This window comes from Myotis brandtii, unplaced genomic scaffold (genome assembly GCF_000412655.1).
Source record: "Myotis brandtii unplaced genomic scaffold, ASM41265v1 scaffold32, whole genome shotgun sequence".
NCBI classification, from domain to species: Eukaryota; Metazoa; Chordata; class Mammalia; order Chiroptera; family Vespertilionidae; genus Myotis; species Myotis brandtii.
The window spans coordinates 8,639,544-8,656,150 of NW_005362269.1; the positions used below are offsets into that span (position 1 = coordinate 8,639,544).

A 16,607-nucleotide genomic window follows, 5' to 3' on the forward strand; every position below is an offset into this window, starting at 1 on the left:
TACTTTTCCCATCCCGTCACCGGCGGGAGCGCCTTCCCGGTCACGTGGGCCGGACCGCAGCACAGAGCTCTCCCGACCGAGTTGGTTTGGAAAAAAACTTGAAGCGCTGGTGGCAACTTGGGTGCATCGAGGCATCTCTCCGCGTGTAGAACCTGTCAGTGTATTTGGAGGTTTACGTGCAAGAAATGATTGTTACCCAGGCGTTTGCAAGGGTCTGAGTATGTCTGTTGCTTGCGCGTGAGCATTGACATCACTGTGGATGTGAGGGTGCGTGTGGGTATGACGCTTACAATGGAGTACATTTCTCTGTGTACTGACTGCGTGTAGTTGAGAATAAGAATCGTGAGTGTGTGTGTGTGCATGGGTGAGTGCATATGTATGCACATGTCCATGCACATGTCCATGCACATGTCTACTCTTGCAGCCTGGTGTGCAGCCGGTGTGTATGTCAGCTGCTGGGTGTACACAGGAGTGTCTGCATATCTGTGCGTTGGGTACATGCTTAATGTGTATACGAGTATGCATACCATGCACCAGTATGTATGTACACGATGTCTGGGGCACCTGTTTGTGCAGTGGCTCGTTCAGTGTGTTATATGTATGTATGCCTTGGTGTGGATTTTGTCCAGATGTGAATGTGCGCATACATAACAGCGTGGGCAGGTGCCCCTGCCTCTCAGCCCTCACCTCCCTCCTCCCCAGAAGAAAAGGCTTTGCTGGCCTCACCAACTCTCTGGCCCAGCCCTGCTCTAGGGTCCCAGCTCCCAGAACACACGGAGTGAACCCGTGTGGGTAACAAGCAGACACTGGGGGAAAGAAAGGTCATCAGAGGCCTGGCTTGTGCTTCTCCCTCTTCCTTCCACTGCTGTCTTCCACTAGCCACCAGTATTCCCTGGGCTGCCAGAGCCTCTGGTTAACAGATGGTATATGACCCAAGGTTTACAGTCCTTTAGTGCAGGTATGCATTCCAACTCTCATGCTGGTTCTACCACCTTAGACAAGTCAGTTACTTCATAGATGGTGTCTCATTTTCTGAAAAGTTGGGAGAATAATGATATTCCTGCACTGTCCTTCCCCCCAAAGTTGGGACACTCACCCATAAAAGTATTTGGTAAGCCACTGAACTACGTAGAGAATTATTACTAATATTACATAAATATTATTTGAGGATGAAAGTTAGTGGGCTCAACAAACATTCATTCAACAAACATTTCATGCGCATCTATTATGTGTCAGTCCCTAAGCTAGGTGGTGGAGATACAGAGATATACCAAATAGGCTTGGTGCCTGTCCGCCAAGAACTTAGAGTCTAGCGAGGATGGTGCAAGTGGTTTCATGTGAAATGAGTGTTACAGAAGAGAAAAGCATTAAGTATAAAACTGGGTGGTCAGAGAAAGCTTGGGGAAGTGAGGTTCCCGTTGAGCCCTGAGGGGCGACTGAGACCTGTCTGGGTGTAGGGGAGGTGCGAGTTCTGCACATGCATGAAAGATGACGTGTGAAATAGTGTAGGGTGTTGATTTGAGGATGGCTAGAAAGTGGACCTCCATCCACCACCCCATCTGGGTAAGTTGGTCTGTTCCCAGATGTGTCAGGAATGGAAAAGGTGAGGAAACCCTGCTTAGGATGCCCAGAGCCCATTCAGAATCTAAAGGGCTCAGGATAGCCCCTCTCCTAGGGTAGAGTAGGAATCTCCATGTGCTACCCTGAGGGCTCCACTGTAACATGTTCAAATCCCTGGCCTGCTCTTGCTGGTAAGAAAATAAATGGTTAATGAAAAGTATAGGAAAAGGCAGTGGTGCCACACTTGGCACCCAGCAAGCATTTAATAAACGTTTCCTGGCTGAGTAAACGGAAGAATGGGGGTGGATGGTTTTCCAGTTTTGTTACAAATCAGCAAATGCTACAAATCAAGACTGTCTTCCCCCCAACTCAGTCCCCAGCCTGTTTACCAACTCATCACTGTCTAAATCCCTGCCCACCTGTACCACCAACTTAGATATTAATAACGTACTGATTTGCAACATCTCCTGCTTTTTGAATACAGTGAGGTTGGAAGGACAAGTGCCCCTGACCTTCACTCCATCTGAATCTTCAGAATCTCAAAGCAGGAAGGGTCCTGGGAAATAATTTGGTCTGTAGTCTTCATTTCACACACAAGGACAAAGAGGTCCAGAGACCTTCAGTGACTTGACAGTTGTGGAGTCAAGATAAAGTCCAAGATCATTTTGTCTTGCATCCACTATTAAAATGTAGACTTTCCAACTGTTGAACCTCAGAGGGAAGGCGGGGGAGAGTGGGTGGGAAGCATAACACGTGGACACAGACAATGGGGTGGTGAGGGCCTGAGGGCGGGGGTAGGGGGTGGATGGGAGCGGGCTGGAAGAGGTTAATGAAGGAAAAAGGACCTATGTAATACTTTTTACAACAAATGTAGACCTTCCTGTTTGCCTTTTTTCAACCCTTTCTTTTCTCTGATTTTGGTGCAAAAGCGTGTTTAAAATGGCTGTTGAATCATTCCAAACAGCTAATGTCCACGATCCAAGCTGTCAATATTTACTTTCAGCAAGGGGCGTTGGAGCTGCGAGGCTCTCCAGCATAAGATTTTCGCTAATGTCGCAGTACTAGGGACAGCTGTAGATGGAGAGGATTCACTGCCATTCCACAGAAAGGCCGATGGTGGTGTGCATGTTTGTCACTTAAAATGGAGCAAGATGACAGCTAAACTGCGAGAAAAGCTTTGCAATTTTTTTTTAAAATATATTTTATTGATTTTTTACAGAGAGGAAGGGAGAGAGATAGAGAGTTAGAAACATCGATGAGAGAGAAACATTTCGCTAATGTCGCAGTACTAGGGACAGCTGTAGATGGAGAGGACTCGCTGCCATTCCACAGAAAGACCGATGGTGGAGTGCATGTTGTCACTTAGAATGGAGCAAGATGACAGCTAAACTGCGAGGAAAGCTTTGCAGTTTTATAAAAATGAAAACATACATGATTTATTTTTTGACATAGCTGTTTTCTTTCCTATAACTTATCCTGGGAGTATGAGGATGTTCTTGGCAACCTTGTTTGACCTGATAAAAGACTGTGAACAATCAAAATGCCTAGCAATAGGGGACTAATTAAGTAATAGAGGCAGACCTCTATGTACTATTATGGAATTATCTCCAAGATAGTGAGAAAACAGTGTGTTTTGTTTTCTACCATGCAGGTTCCATAAAGAAGAGGGGAGGAAAACACACACGCACATGGGTGTAGGAGTATAATCGAACTCCAGAAGGATGTACAAAAAACTGTGATACAAGACGTTGTCTCTGGACTGGGGAACTGGAAAACAGTGGCAAGAGGGAGACATTGTTCACTGTATGACTTTTGGAACAGTTTATTTTTTAAAACCATGAAAGTCTATTAATTATGGACACCACTTTCCTCAATAAACATTTTAAAAAGTGTTTCTCTTTCTCTCTTTTTCTAAAAATCAATTTTAAAAAATCCCCAATATCCTCAGGTGAGGATTAAAACAAAGTAGCCCTAACTGATTTGGCTCAGTGGATAGAGTGTCGGCCTGCGGACTGAAGGATCCCAGGTTCGATTCTGGTCAAGGGCATGTATCTTGGTTTTGGGCACATCCCCAGTAGGGCGTGTGCAGGAGGCAGCTGATCGATGTTTCTCTCTCATCGATGTTTCTAGCTCTCTATCCCTCTCCTTTCCTCTCTGGAAAAAAATCAATAAAATATATTAAAAAAAAATAAAACAAAGTACATGCTGTGTTCCATTTCTTGGAAATTCTTCCTTTGCTGCTATGGATAAGCTGGACCTGGGGACATGGCAGAGAGTTTAGAGAGTTAATAATCATAAACCCTCAACTATTATATACTTGTATTTAAAAAAACACACGTTTCAAAGAGCAGGCTGTTCCAATCTTCCAAGGTTGGGACAAATATTTCTCCCATTGTACAGTTGAAGGAACCAAGGCACCGAAGCGGGCCATCTTCCCAGGGTTACACAGGGAGTGGGGGGGCAGAGTTGGGCTGTGAGTGCGGATCTGGCCCAGTCATAGGTTCCTTCCACAGGACCCTATTTAGCTGCGCAGAGCAGTTTTCCGGGGAAGAAAAAGAAGAACCAGGGAGTTCTGAGAGGCTTTTCTGGCCTAAGGTTTCATGAGAGTTAAAGCCCTGAGGCAGCTAGAGCCCCAGTACAAACGAAGTCAGACCAAAATAGACATGATTCACATTCAACGGGAAATGACCCAGAAAAGATCCAGCTCATTTCCAGATGTAACTCGAAGGGCCTCAGTTGGGGAGACCTCGTTTTGGAATCTGATGCAATAAGTTCTTGATGAGGTTTCACAACTCAGTGTGAGGATCCGAAATGAACAGACGTTTGATTTGAGGAAAAGTCCCACTAAGAAGGGCTCGAGGCTCCTGCTTTATAGAATCAAGCTTTGAAAAAGCAGCCTATGGATGAGTAGAGAAACCAGGGCTTTCCCAGCATCATTTTGGGAGGAAATATTAGAAATAAAGGGTCTAACCCTGTCTTTTGGCTTGGAAGAAAAGCAGAAATCCCAGACTGAGAAAATGAGGCATGATTAAACTGAATAAATGAAATTTAGCTAGCGGCTAGAAAGAAGTTTTTTATCTTTAGCAGTTGTGACTGGAGAAGTTTGTGTCTCCTGACTGAACCTTGACTGATCAGAAATTTGTACCAGGAGCCTCAGGAAACAGATCCTCAAAGATGACATTTTCTCAGGTGTAGGGGTTTGTCTTTAGACTTGAATGCAATGTTGAGCTCCTTGTCATGGAAATGAAATGTGGTATCCAGTGGCATGGAGTGGCACTGATTAATTACTGTGATGAAGAGCCTCCTGAAGTAGGTGCCCTGGGGGACCAAGTGGCTGCTGGGAACAATGATGACTACAAGGACTGGGGCAGGTGGCTCCTTCTGACTGCCCTAGTGTGCATACAGAAAGGAAAGGACACACTCAGCCCTCTAATATCTCAGCTCAAGTCCCAGTCAGAGAACTGACTATAGAGATTCTATGGGAGGGGAGGGGGTGTCCTAAAATTACTGTATTTTTCCCTGTATAAGACACTATTTTTTCTAAAATCGTTAGACTAAAAACCAAGGGGTGTCTTATACATGAAGTCAGCCGAGGAGGGAGCCATGTGGGTGTGTAGCTGCCCATACCTTGTCAAACAGGCCTCCTCCAACCACGAGCCTTATTGTTACTGACATCAGCACATGCCGTAATTGGAGGTGGAGGTGGAGAGTGTGCAGATGAGCCTTATTGTTACTAACATCAGCTGATGTCGTAATTGGAGGTGGAGGTAGAGAGTGTGCAGATACAACAGGGACCTGAACGTTCTGAGCCCATAAAGATGTCAAAAAATAAAAAGATAAATACCAGTAAGCGATTGTCTTACTCTGCAAAATTCAAACTGAATATAATCAGCTACGCAAAAGAGCATGGAAATAGAGCTGCAGAGAGACAATTTGGACCTCCTCCCACTGAGTGTTTGATCAGACAGTGGAGAAAACGGGAAGAACAACTCCTTAAGATGCCAAAAAAGAAGAAGGCCTTAAGAGGAAAACCAGCAAAATGTTTAAAATATTGATTTCTTAATTTTGGGTTGGAAAAGTGGGGGTGTCTTATACATGGAGGTGTCTTATACACGGAAAAATATGGTATCTCAAATCTCTTGTAGCTGCAAATTCAGAGACAGCCCAGCCAGCGTGGCTCAGTGGTTGAGCATCGACTTATGAACCAGGAGGTCACAGTTCAATTCCCAGTCAGGGCATATGCCAGGGTTGCAGGCTCAGTCCCCAGTGTGGGGTGTGCAGGAGGTAGCCAATCAATGATTCTCTCTCATTATTGATGGTTCTAACTCTCTTCCTTCTGAAATCAATAAAAAAATATATATATTTTTTATTGCTTGAAGTATTACAAAGGGTATTACATATGTGTCCTTTTTTTTTTCTTCCCCGCCCTTGACAATCCCCTGAATAAAAATATTTTTTAAAACCCAACAAATTCAGATATATTTGTGAGAGTTGCAGATTAAATGTAAATTGAATTTCCTTCTGAAATCAATAAAAATATTTTTAAAAACCAACAAATTCAGACATATTTGTGAGAGTTGCAGATTAAATGTAAATTGAATTCACTGCTTACAACTTTCAGTGGAAGTTAGAATGAGGGTTGGGAAAGTGTCCCCAAGACTTGGAATGAAGACATCTGCATGGCCTCTGATGAAGCTGAAAATCTTAACCTCTAAATCAGCGGTCGCCAACCTTTCAGACCTCACGGACACCAGTGGTCCACGGACCACCAGCTGGCGACCGCTGCCCCAAATCACTGAGCCTTCCTCGCCTTCACCTCTCATGTCTGAGATTAGGCTTCCTTTGCTTGAAGTCCCTCTAATAACCTCACCTGAGGCAGGTGCCTTTCAAGGAGATGCCTCTACTTCTTAAGACCTACCCCAACTCCTTGCTGCCACTAGACCCATAAGTAGAGTCAGATTCAGCATATTTCAAGGGAACAAGTACAGGGTCTGCCAGAATGTACTCTGCTGAGATCCTGATCATCACAACTTTTCACAGTACTTCATACCGGTCCACTTCACTGACGACATGCAGGTTAGTTCTGATAAGAAGGCAGTAGCAAGTATTTTAGATGCCTTAGTAAAATGCATGCGAGTCAGAGAGTGGGAGACAGACTCCATACAAACTCAGGGGCTCACCCACCTGGGTGGTGTTTCTGATGGGCTAGTGGTCTGGAGCATGCTGCAATAGTTCAAGGTGAAGAACAGGTTGCTGTACCTTGCATCACGTACTACAAACAGAGGCATAATGCTTGGTGGGCCTTTTTGGAGGCAACACTTACCACACTTGCATGTGTCACTCTGACCCACTTTCCATAACACTGCCAGTCCTGAGTGGAGGGAAGAAGGCCTTGCAGGGAGCCCATGCTGTGGTGCCAGCTACTTTGCTGCTTGAGACTGAAGTCCCTGAAGGTCCAATGTCACCTGAATGTGGCAAATAGGGATTCTGTATGGAGCCTCTGACAAAGGAGAATCAAAGCATGAGCCTCTAGGGTTTTGGAGCAAATCATTCCCTCTTTTGAAGATAACTATTGTCCTTTTGAGAAAAGGCTTAGTGGGTCTGGGTGCTGTGTGGCCCAGCAAGCCATGAATTGGAGTGTGCACAGCAACAATCCGTCGTCAAGTGGAAATGGGATTCAAGGGATAGAGATCAAGCAGGTCAGGAAGGCACAAACAGGTTGCCTGAGTAACTGGCCCAACTGCTTTAACACCTAATCCTGTTGCAAGGCTTCCTTTTTCTCAATCTATAACTTTGGCTGCATGGAGTGTTCCTTATGAACAGCTGACTAGAACAAAGAAACTTAGGCCTGGTTTTCAGTTTAGTCCGCCCAATATGTTAGCACCAGCTGGTTTTTGCCAAAACGGCTACAACTTTACAACCCCAATTAGGTGTCTCTGAAAGATCTAAATGAAGGGAAATCTTAAGTGGGAGCAGAATTTTGAGCAGTGCATTTGGTTGTCGACTGAACTGAATGCTACCCAGTCTAAACTCCAATATTCAAAGGCAGTTACTAATAACTTGATGAATGGCCAGGGACTTGAAATGGATTTAGAAGAGAAGGGACAAGAAGGTCTGGGGGTGAAGTATGTGGATGGATCTTGCACAATAGGCAGAGAATGGAATATTATTGCGCTTCAGGTGAATGCTCATCAAAGGACACTGTGCAATCATGAGAATGTACTGTGCATACAACTATAGGGAATGTAATTACCCATGAGTCCCGGCTACTGCATTCTGAAATTCATCACTGTACCTGGACTGCTCCCAGCAAGTAACCAAGAGTGGCAGGAATACTAAGGTACATATGGGTCTCCTGTGACAGCTGACTTTCACTTGGGGACTTTCTGATGGCTTTGCTGAACCTAAATTAACAGAGGAGTCTCTCAATAATTGTGAGGACACGATGATGTACTTTATAGCTATTAGTCTTTCTCCAGCCATCCTAACAATTGCTCAACAGGCCCCTGTAAAGAGTGGTCATGTTGGCAAGGATGGAGGCTTACTCACAGGGTCATCAACATGGACTTCTCCTCATCAAGACTGACCTACTGAGTGCCTGACCTGCTAACAGCAGAGAGCAGAGACCAACACTGAGCCCTGATATGGACACTTGGTAGCAGGCTAATTGTATTCTACTCCTTCTATCATGGAAGGGGCAGTAATTCACTCTCAATGGAAAAGACACATAATCTGGATAAGGATTGCTTTTAGTACTTCTGCCAGCTTTATTAACTGTCAGGTATCATGTACCAATTGCACCTCATCAAGGACTAGCAACGGAGTGTATGCTATTTTGCTTAGAGTGCCATAACAAAATACACAGACTGAGTAAACATTATTTCCCACAGTTCTGGAAGCTGGGAAATCCAAGATGAAGGTGTGGCAAGGTAGCTTTCACTCTGAAGCCTCTTCTCTTAACTTGTAAGTGGTCTCCATCTCTCTCTGTGTTCATATGATCTCCTTTGTACTCCAGAGAGACAGCAAGCTCTCTGTTGTCTCTAAAGAAGGCACTAATCTCATTCAGCCAGGGTCCCATCCTCATTACCTTCCAAAGGCCCCACCTCAAAATACCATCACATTGGGGGTTACGGTTTTAGCGTATGAATTTTAGGGTGGACACATTTATTCCATAACAGAGTGTGGAAACAAATTGCTTCCTGTGCAATTTATTGGTCTTGTCATGTACTTCATCACCCAGATAAACCTGGTCTGTTTGAATGACAGAGTGATCTACTTAAGAGTCAGACACTTGCTGTTGGGAAAAAATAACCTAACAGGATACGGTTCAATCTTCTAGGATGCAATATGTGCTTTGAGTTGGTAACTAATGAGTATGATTTTGTTTCATTTCCAAGGCAGAATGCATTGGTCCAGAAGGGTTAGATGTGGGAGTGACTTTGACTATTGTATCTAATAACTCAAAGAATTTTTGCTTTCCATTGATATAGCTCTGAACTCATGGTTTGGAAATCTTGGTTCCCAAGAGAGAAATGCTTTCACCAGGGGATGCAACAGTGGTTCAACTGAATTGGAAGTTGAGACTGTCACTGACCGTTCTGGGCATGTGCTGTGAGGGTTAGTGCCAGGGGGCCTGAAATTGGCCTGGTTAAGGCATGACACATCCTGATGAATAGTGTTGTCACCAAGTTTCTGAAGAATTTCAGGGTGGTTTGTACCAGTGTGTTATCATTGTTTTTTATAACAGAGAGGTGATTTATACCTAGAGACCTCCTCTACACCTGCCCCCACACCCCAAAAAAACCAAACTTGGTTGTTGGGGCTGGTTTTTAGGCAACAGATTAATGGGACTGCTACTAAATTTGAGTGAGTTGAGACTTTGTGTCTCCTCATTCTGGAGAGAAGGTGAGCGCATCCTCATTTGTACAAAGAATAGTTACACCTTAAAACCCCCACAAAGTTATGTTTATTGTATAGAAATTCAAATATGGATAGAAAGGGCTGAATGGATGCTAAAATAGCCAAAGGGGTAGAATGTGCTGGTTAAATTATTATCTTTGATCTTCAAATCCATCCTTCTATACTTTCTATAATCTGCTTTGAGATGCTGGGATTATAATCCCATTGAGTGCATTTCTTCATTACCTAGATTTCTGTAAGCCTGTGCAAATAAGAGATGTAAGAGAGATAGTGTAAATCTAGAGGGAGGGCCAGGGACTTGTTTCTTCGTCTTCAGCGTCCTATTGCTGTATCATCTCTGCAGTGGTTCTTCACCCTGGCATGAGCATTAGTTCCAGTTGCAGTAGAAACTAATTGTTTTAAATGTTCAGTTTTCACACTTCCAGAGCCAGCCTCATCATGCCAACATATCAAGCATTATACATACTCATCCAGATTTTTTCCTTTATTACCTTTGGAAATTTTCCCAACTGTCTTTGACATTAGATTACACTAGGAACAATGAAGACATACTTTGTAACTACATTTTAAAATGAAAGAAGGCATGTATTTATTGACACAAGTATTTTGATGGTGATGTTTAGTTTTGTGTAGACAATATAAACTTAAATTTACAGTTTTCAAGTGGTAGTCACATTCCATTCCCCTCTAGTGTCCCCCCACCCCCCAAGTTTTCACTATTATTAAATGCTGTGATCACCCACCTCATAAATAAAACTTTGTGGAAATCCCTGATTCTTTATCCCCATGCGATAAATTCCTAGAGGGAAAAATCCTCAAAGAGCTCTGAATAATCAATAGAGGAACTAAAATTAGTGTCATAATAATAAAAAAAATTAAGAGTAGCAGGAGAGGAGATGGATGCTTTAGAAATTCAATCCTTACCTATTATCTAGAGGAGTCAATATATAAATTCTAAAACTGATAAATCAAAACTGGCATATGTGTTTGGTATAAACATATTTCTTAGTTATATGGGTAGAACCACAGAAAGTTACAGCAGAAATGCTTAAAGTAATTGGGTGGGAGGAGACTGAAGCTTTTCTTTTTTTCTTTCTTTTTTTTTGTTAATTCTCACTCAAAGACATTTTTCCATCGACACTTTTAGAGTGGAAGGCAGGGGAGAAAGAGAGAGACATTGACTGTTTGCCTCCCACAATCGGGATCGAACCTGAAACCCAGGTACGTGCCTTTGACAAGGAATCCAACCCGCGACCCTTCGGTGTGCAGGATGACGCTCTAACCACTTAGCAACACCGACCAGGGCCGACTGCAGCTTTCCATTATAGGACTCATTTTTTCCCCCCAGCCTTGAGCATCCAGTACTTTGATGAAACATTATAGTTTTGAAAAAAAAAAGTAAATTTCTTTAAATTAAAATATATTTTACCAAATTATCATTTTGAAAGAGTACATCAACTTAAACTCCCAGGGCTAACTTTTTGATGACCCTTAATTACTATAATGACTTCATGTCAATTTATTTATTATTCATATTCTGGTCCATTTAAAAGTTTTAAACTATGTTAAAAAATATACAAAGATATAAAATAAAAGAGAAAACTGGGATAAAGGGAAAATAAGTGTAAAAGAAATAAGATGAGGCCAGATGACCAACAACTCCATCAGAACATCTGGAAGGCTGGTTAAGAATGAGGATCCTTGCTTATATCCCAGACCAGCTAAATCAGAATCTCTAGCGTAAGGCTCTGGGATCGCCTTTTTAGCAGCCTCCATGACTTGGAGTCCTGATGTAATTTAAAAGAAGACAGAGTGACTAACAGGATATTAGGATGTTTATTAATGTCATATTTAGAGCATGGTAGCTAGAGGACTGGACACTGTGGGACTAACTCCGAAGAATACATTTAAAAATAAATCCTATACAAACTAGAATCATCCTTTCTCCCACTAGAACAGTGGTCGGCAAACCGCGGCTCGCGAGCTACATGCGGCTCTTTGGTCCTTTGAGTGTGGCTATTCCACAAAATACCATGTGAAGACACGCACGTACAGTACGATTGAAACTTCGTGGCCCATGCGCAGAAGTCGGTTTTCGGAAAGGAGATAGACGAAACAAGTATACAAGACGAGTGTGGATGGGAGAGTTGGAAAAGGTCGACCTCAGTGAACGTACCTCAATCAGATTGAGGACGTTTTTAGCAAAGGCCAGCTTAGGAGTACCCTAATTAAGTTAATAACAATGTACCTACCTATATAGTTTTAAAAATTTGGCTCTCAAAAGAAATGTCAATCGTTGTACTGTTGATATTTGGCTCTGTTGACTAATGAGTTTGCCGACCACTGCACTAGAACATTTCATAATCATCTTCTGATTTTATTAACCTGCCTATAACAACCCTCACAGACATAGGAAGACTCAGTCCGTCATTTTGTCCTTTGACTTTTACTCTTAACATGAAAATGGGTGTTCTGGAGGGGTCTTCTCTTTTTTTCTTGGCTCCACTCCTTAGAATACTGCACCATTTAGCTGGATATTCTAGTGCTTGGTGTCTTTTCTAATGTATCACATTAACCGGTTAGACAGATACTTAGAAGAATCCTATGTATCAACGAGATAGTGGTACTTAAATCTTTTCTGCTGCTTGCATTCTTATTATTAAAACATATTTTCACATGGCTCATGTGAAAACTAAAAGTTAAAGATGCTAAATTTTTTAAACATAGGATTCGGTATACCATAAAAGGAAAGAGACAGAATTAGTAGCTTAATTTTACAGTGGAATTAAGAATATATTAAAACTTATACATTAAAAAAGCATAGCAGTTTACAGTGACTTCTGCTGTAGCTGCAGCTTTTGTTCAATGATGTCTGAGAAACGAGGAACTTTTTTTGAAATAGCCACACGAATGTCATCACTCATATTAAAGCAGCTTCTGGACTTTGTTTTAAAATGTAAAAGTGATGAAAATCCCAATTCACAAAGGTATGTTGAGGCAAATGGTATAAGGATTTCTAGAGCTGTCTTTGCCAGGTTTGGAAACACTGTGAATTGAACACACCAGAAATCCTCAAGCTTCATTGTCTCAAATTCCATTAAAATTTGGCCACTAGCTCGTAATTCAGCAAGATCATTTTTCATTAAATAACCATCATCAACAAAATCCAGATTAAAAAGAAACGGATCCAGTATCCATTTACTCGCTTCATCAAGATCTCCCACAGAAAAATACCCATGGACGGAGCTGCTCAGCAGTTGCAGATGCAGTGTTATTTCAGCCGCAATGCTTCCTGCTTCATCATCTGAAACAATTATTTCTTCAAGAAAAGGAAAGTTAGTGAAATTTCTTTTCTCAATTCGCTTTAGCCAGAATGGAAACTTCCTAACAAAAGCAGATAACTTCTCTCTAGCTGATACTGTATTCATCCCAGTCCTTTGCATCGATGCGCTAAGTTCATTTAGGTGTTTGAATAAATCTGCAAGGTAGGCTAGGTGAATTTTAAACTCTTTATTTTCAAAGCCATTAACTAAATTACTGCTTTGGTGGTGAAGAAACTGATTTATTTCTTCATACATTTCAAAAATATGAGTAAGTATTTGGCCTCGGGAAAGCCACCTCATTTCCGTATGGAAGAGGAGGACATTATACTCGATTCCAATCTCTTCAAAAAAAGCCTGAAACAGGCGATGATTCGGAGCTCGCCCTTTGATGAAATTTATTACCCTCACAACAGTAAACAGAGCATCCCTCAGCTTTGTAGGCAATGTCTTTGTGACAAGTTCATGAGGGTTCAACAGACAATGTGTGATCACAATATGAGGTACTTCTTTTTTCACGCAAGCAACAAATTCTGAGTTTTCTCCTAACATAGATGAGGCACCATCAGTACAAATAGAGCCACATGCATCGAGTGCTATCTTATGCTTCAAAAAGAAGTCTCTGAAGAGATTGAACACATCTTTTCCTTTCGTTGTTAACTGCAATGGTTCACAGAACAGGAATTCTTCTATGATCTCTCTTTCTTTTATGTATCGCACAAATGCCATTAGCTGACTGCAGTCATCCATGTCCGTGGTCTCAGCAAGCTGAATACCCACTTGAAGAGGACTGGCTTTGATATCTTCTAGAACTTGCTGTAAGATATCCTTGCTCATTTCATCAATTCTGGAATGGATCACATCATCTGATAAGGGGACCTGCTGAAGCTTCTTTTGTGCATCTGGTCCCAAAACTATATGTGCTATTTCCAATGCACAAGGTTTCACTAATTTTTCAGCTATTGTATGAGGATTCTTCTCCTTGGCACATAAATACGCAAACTGATAGGATGCTTGTAACAAGGTATCCTCTTGAGATGCAACTCCAAATGCTTTCACGGTTTGGTTCTGGTCAGATGGTGTGGGCATATGCTTCAGGCTATTGAGGTCATGCCCACCGACACCACCATGCTGTCTGTTGAAATGGTCAGACAGTTTTGATGGTCTGAGGTCAGCATTTGCAAATACCGAGTTACACAAGACACACTGTGGGCGTTGAGTTCCATCAACCTCCGTTGTACAGGTGAACCAGTAACGAACATAGTCATCATCCCATTTGCGTTTCTTCGACATGGTACCCCCGAATTTTCAGGTAGTATTCCAGAGATGCTGCAGAATTTTGCTTTGGGAGTAAAATATAACCCACGCATTAAAAATCAGTGGCTAACCAAATTAAAACAATGCCACATTACATGCCATCCTGTCAATCTGTGTTCATGTCAAGAAATATCCTGTAAGATAGATGTCAGTTCAAAGTAAGCCATGATGGCATGACAGTCCAACTGAAAGCTAAAACTCACAGCTAAAGTCCTGGAATATGTGACTTGCCAGCAAGTTATATATGGGAGGTTTGGGTTTATGCAAGTTGTGAATACCCTTAAGTCCTCTACTGGTGAACTGCAGTTATGGCTTAATTTGTTTTCAAAGATGTATGTTCCAAACATATCTGGTACATTTCGTTCTCACAGAAAAGGACATCTCACTACCACCCCCTCCTTCCATCTTGGGCCAATAATGTATGCACACCCCTTTTATGAAGCACTGAATAGAGAAGGAAATAATTCACTAAATACTTTAAGAAAGGGCAGATATTTTGACAGGTGGCTATTTCTTTTTAATAGTTAAGGACTAAACAGGTCTGTAAAACCACTTGATCCTTGAGTGGCTTTGACTCCAACTTAAGCAGAAAATTTCAAACAGTTCTGAGTAAGCCTTTCTCCACATAGAAGCAGGACGCAAATTTGGCTCAGAGATTCCTGCTGCTAAAGTGTAACATGACTCATACTGTTTATACAGAAAAGCAAAACAATTTGCTTAGGAGAAACACAACTATTCTTGTTACCAAGACTTCAGGAAAATTTCTCTCATTCTCTTAATTATGAGCAATTTCATGATGCTTTTTCTTTTTTTAAAAAAAATATATATTTTATTGATTTTTTACAGAGAGGGAGGGAGAAGGATAGAGAGTCAGAAACATCGATCAGCTGCCTCCTGCACACTCCCCACTGGGTATGCGCCCGCAACCAAGGTACATGCCCTTGACCGGAATCGAACCTGGGACCCTTTAGTCCGCAGGCTTCGCTCTATCCACTGAGCCAAACCGGCTAGGGCACATGATGCTTTTTCATGTAACTATCACTTAGTAAAGGCAGTTAAGAAAAGCCACAACAAAAGGAAAAATAAGCAGCATTTCTAAGATTTGGCTTAATCCAAGGCAGTGGTTTTCCAGTTTAGTAAATGGAGGAATCATTTAAGTCTCGTGCTAAAATGCAGGTTCCTGGGCGTCGCCCCTGGAGATTCCCATTCTCTAGCTCTGGAATAGGGGCCCAGAATCTGTGTTCTAAATAAGCATTTTTAGATCATTCTTGCGAAGAGTAACTAGAACAGTAATCTCTAACAAGAGATGCCCATCATAATCACTGGGATCCCCTTTGAAAGTATACATACCCATGTCCTACCTTAGAACTAACAGATCATCTCCAGAATAGGACAAAAGAATCAAAAAGGAAGTTGTCCAGGCGATTCCGATACAGATCCTACTCTACAGTCAGACTGAGAGGAATGAAAACGTACCGTTCGGGCCAGTCTCTAGCTGGCAGGTGTTCTAGGTTGCTAAGTAAACAGTCTAAATGCTTTAATAGGCATTTAAGTTTTCTGAATCGATGACAACTTCCTTTTTCTTTTTTCCCTCCTGAACAATGAGCAAAAGTATAACACAAAGGTAGGCTCAAATATACCTTAGAAACAATTTTATTTCCCAGGTAAATATAAGTGATCCCCAAAGTTTCCAAAATTCTGTAACACAGACTTCTTTTGAGATTCAAAACGAGAGATCTGATATAACAAAGTAGAATGTTTTTTGCAGGTTTTTGAAGCAGAAGGGTAGATATGAAAAAGTATTACGATTGAGAGAGAAAAAAAAAAGTGGACAGTCACATAACAGAAATGTTTGGGAATGCTAACACATACACATCTCAGCAGTGACAACACCAAAGTACAGCTGTAAACCTAAAACTCCAAACCAAATTCCATTCAACTTCTATCTAGTCTATGCGAGTCCGCGGGAGGTGCGGGCGTCTGGGCAGGCAGAGGATTTAAATCATTTCATTTTATAGTTAAAAGCAAATAGCCAGGAGAAAAGGGACGAGCAAACGCTCCAGAGGCAAAAGCCTGTGGTCCTGGCTTTGTCCCTCACAGGCTGGGGCTGGGGCTGGGCTGACAATAGTACCTACCTGGGAGGGTCGCGGGGATGTCTAGTAAGGAGCATGCGCGGAAAGCACACGCAGCTCGGAAGTGGTAGGAAGGACCTGTTGGTGCTATTATTACGGACGCTGCTTAGGAGGCTGCCCAGACGAGCGAAGGGCGCCGGCGGCGAGGAAGGAGGACCTGCTCGGTCTGCACCCGCCCGTCTCCGAGCGGGAGGCGCAGGCCCAAAGGACGCTCGGGCCTCTCGGAGGCGCCCGTTTCAGGCCCCAGGTGACTGTCCGCTAGTCTGAGGCCCAAGCCTCTGGGCGCCGGAACCAGTCCAGGCGGCGGTTCCTTAGGTGTGAACCCGGAGCAGGAACCCGGGTGACACAGACGCGCCCG

At 42.6% G+C, this 16,607-nt stretch overlaps 1 protein-coding gene across 1 annotated transcript; it reads right to left on the reverse strand.

Moving 5' to 3' along the window:
* Nucleotides 1-12,104: 12,104 nt before the first annotated feature.
* ZBED8 (zinc finger, BED-type containing 8) lies at nucleotides 12,105-16,601 on the reverse strand. Its single transcript, XM_005870564.2, has 2 exons — nucleotides 16,253-16,601; nucleotides 12,105-14,142 (listed from the first exon to the last, which is right to left on the reverse strand). Exon 2 carries the CDS (start codon nucleotides 14,091-14,093, stop codon nucleotides 12,309-12,311), a length of 1,785 nt encoding a protein of 594 aa, XP_005870626.1. The 5' UTR covers nucleotides 14,094-14,142; nucleotides 16,253-16,601; the 3' UTR covers nucleotides 12,105-12,308.
* Nucleotides 16,602-16,607: the final 6 nt, after the last annotated feature.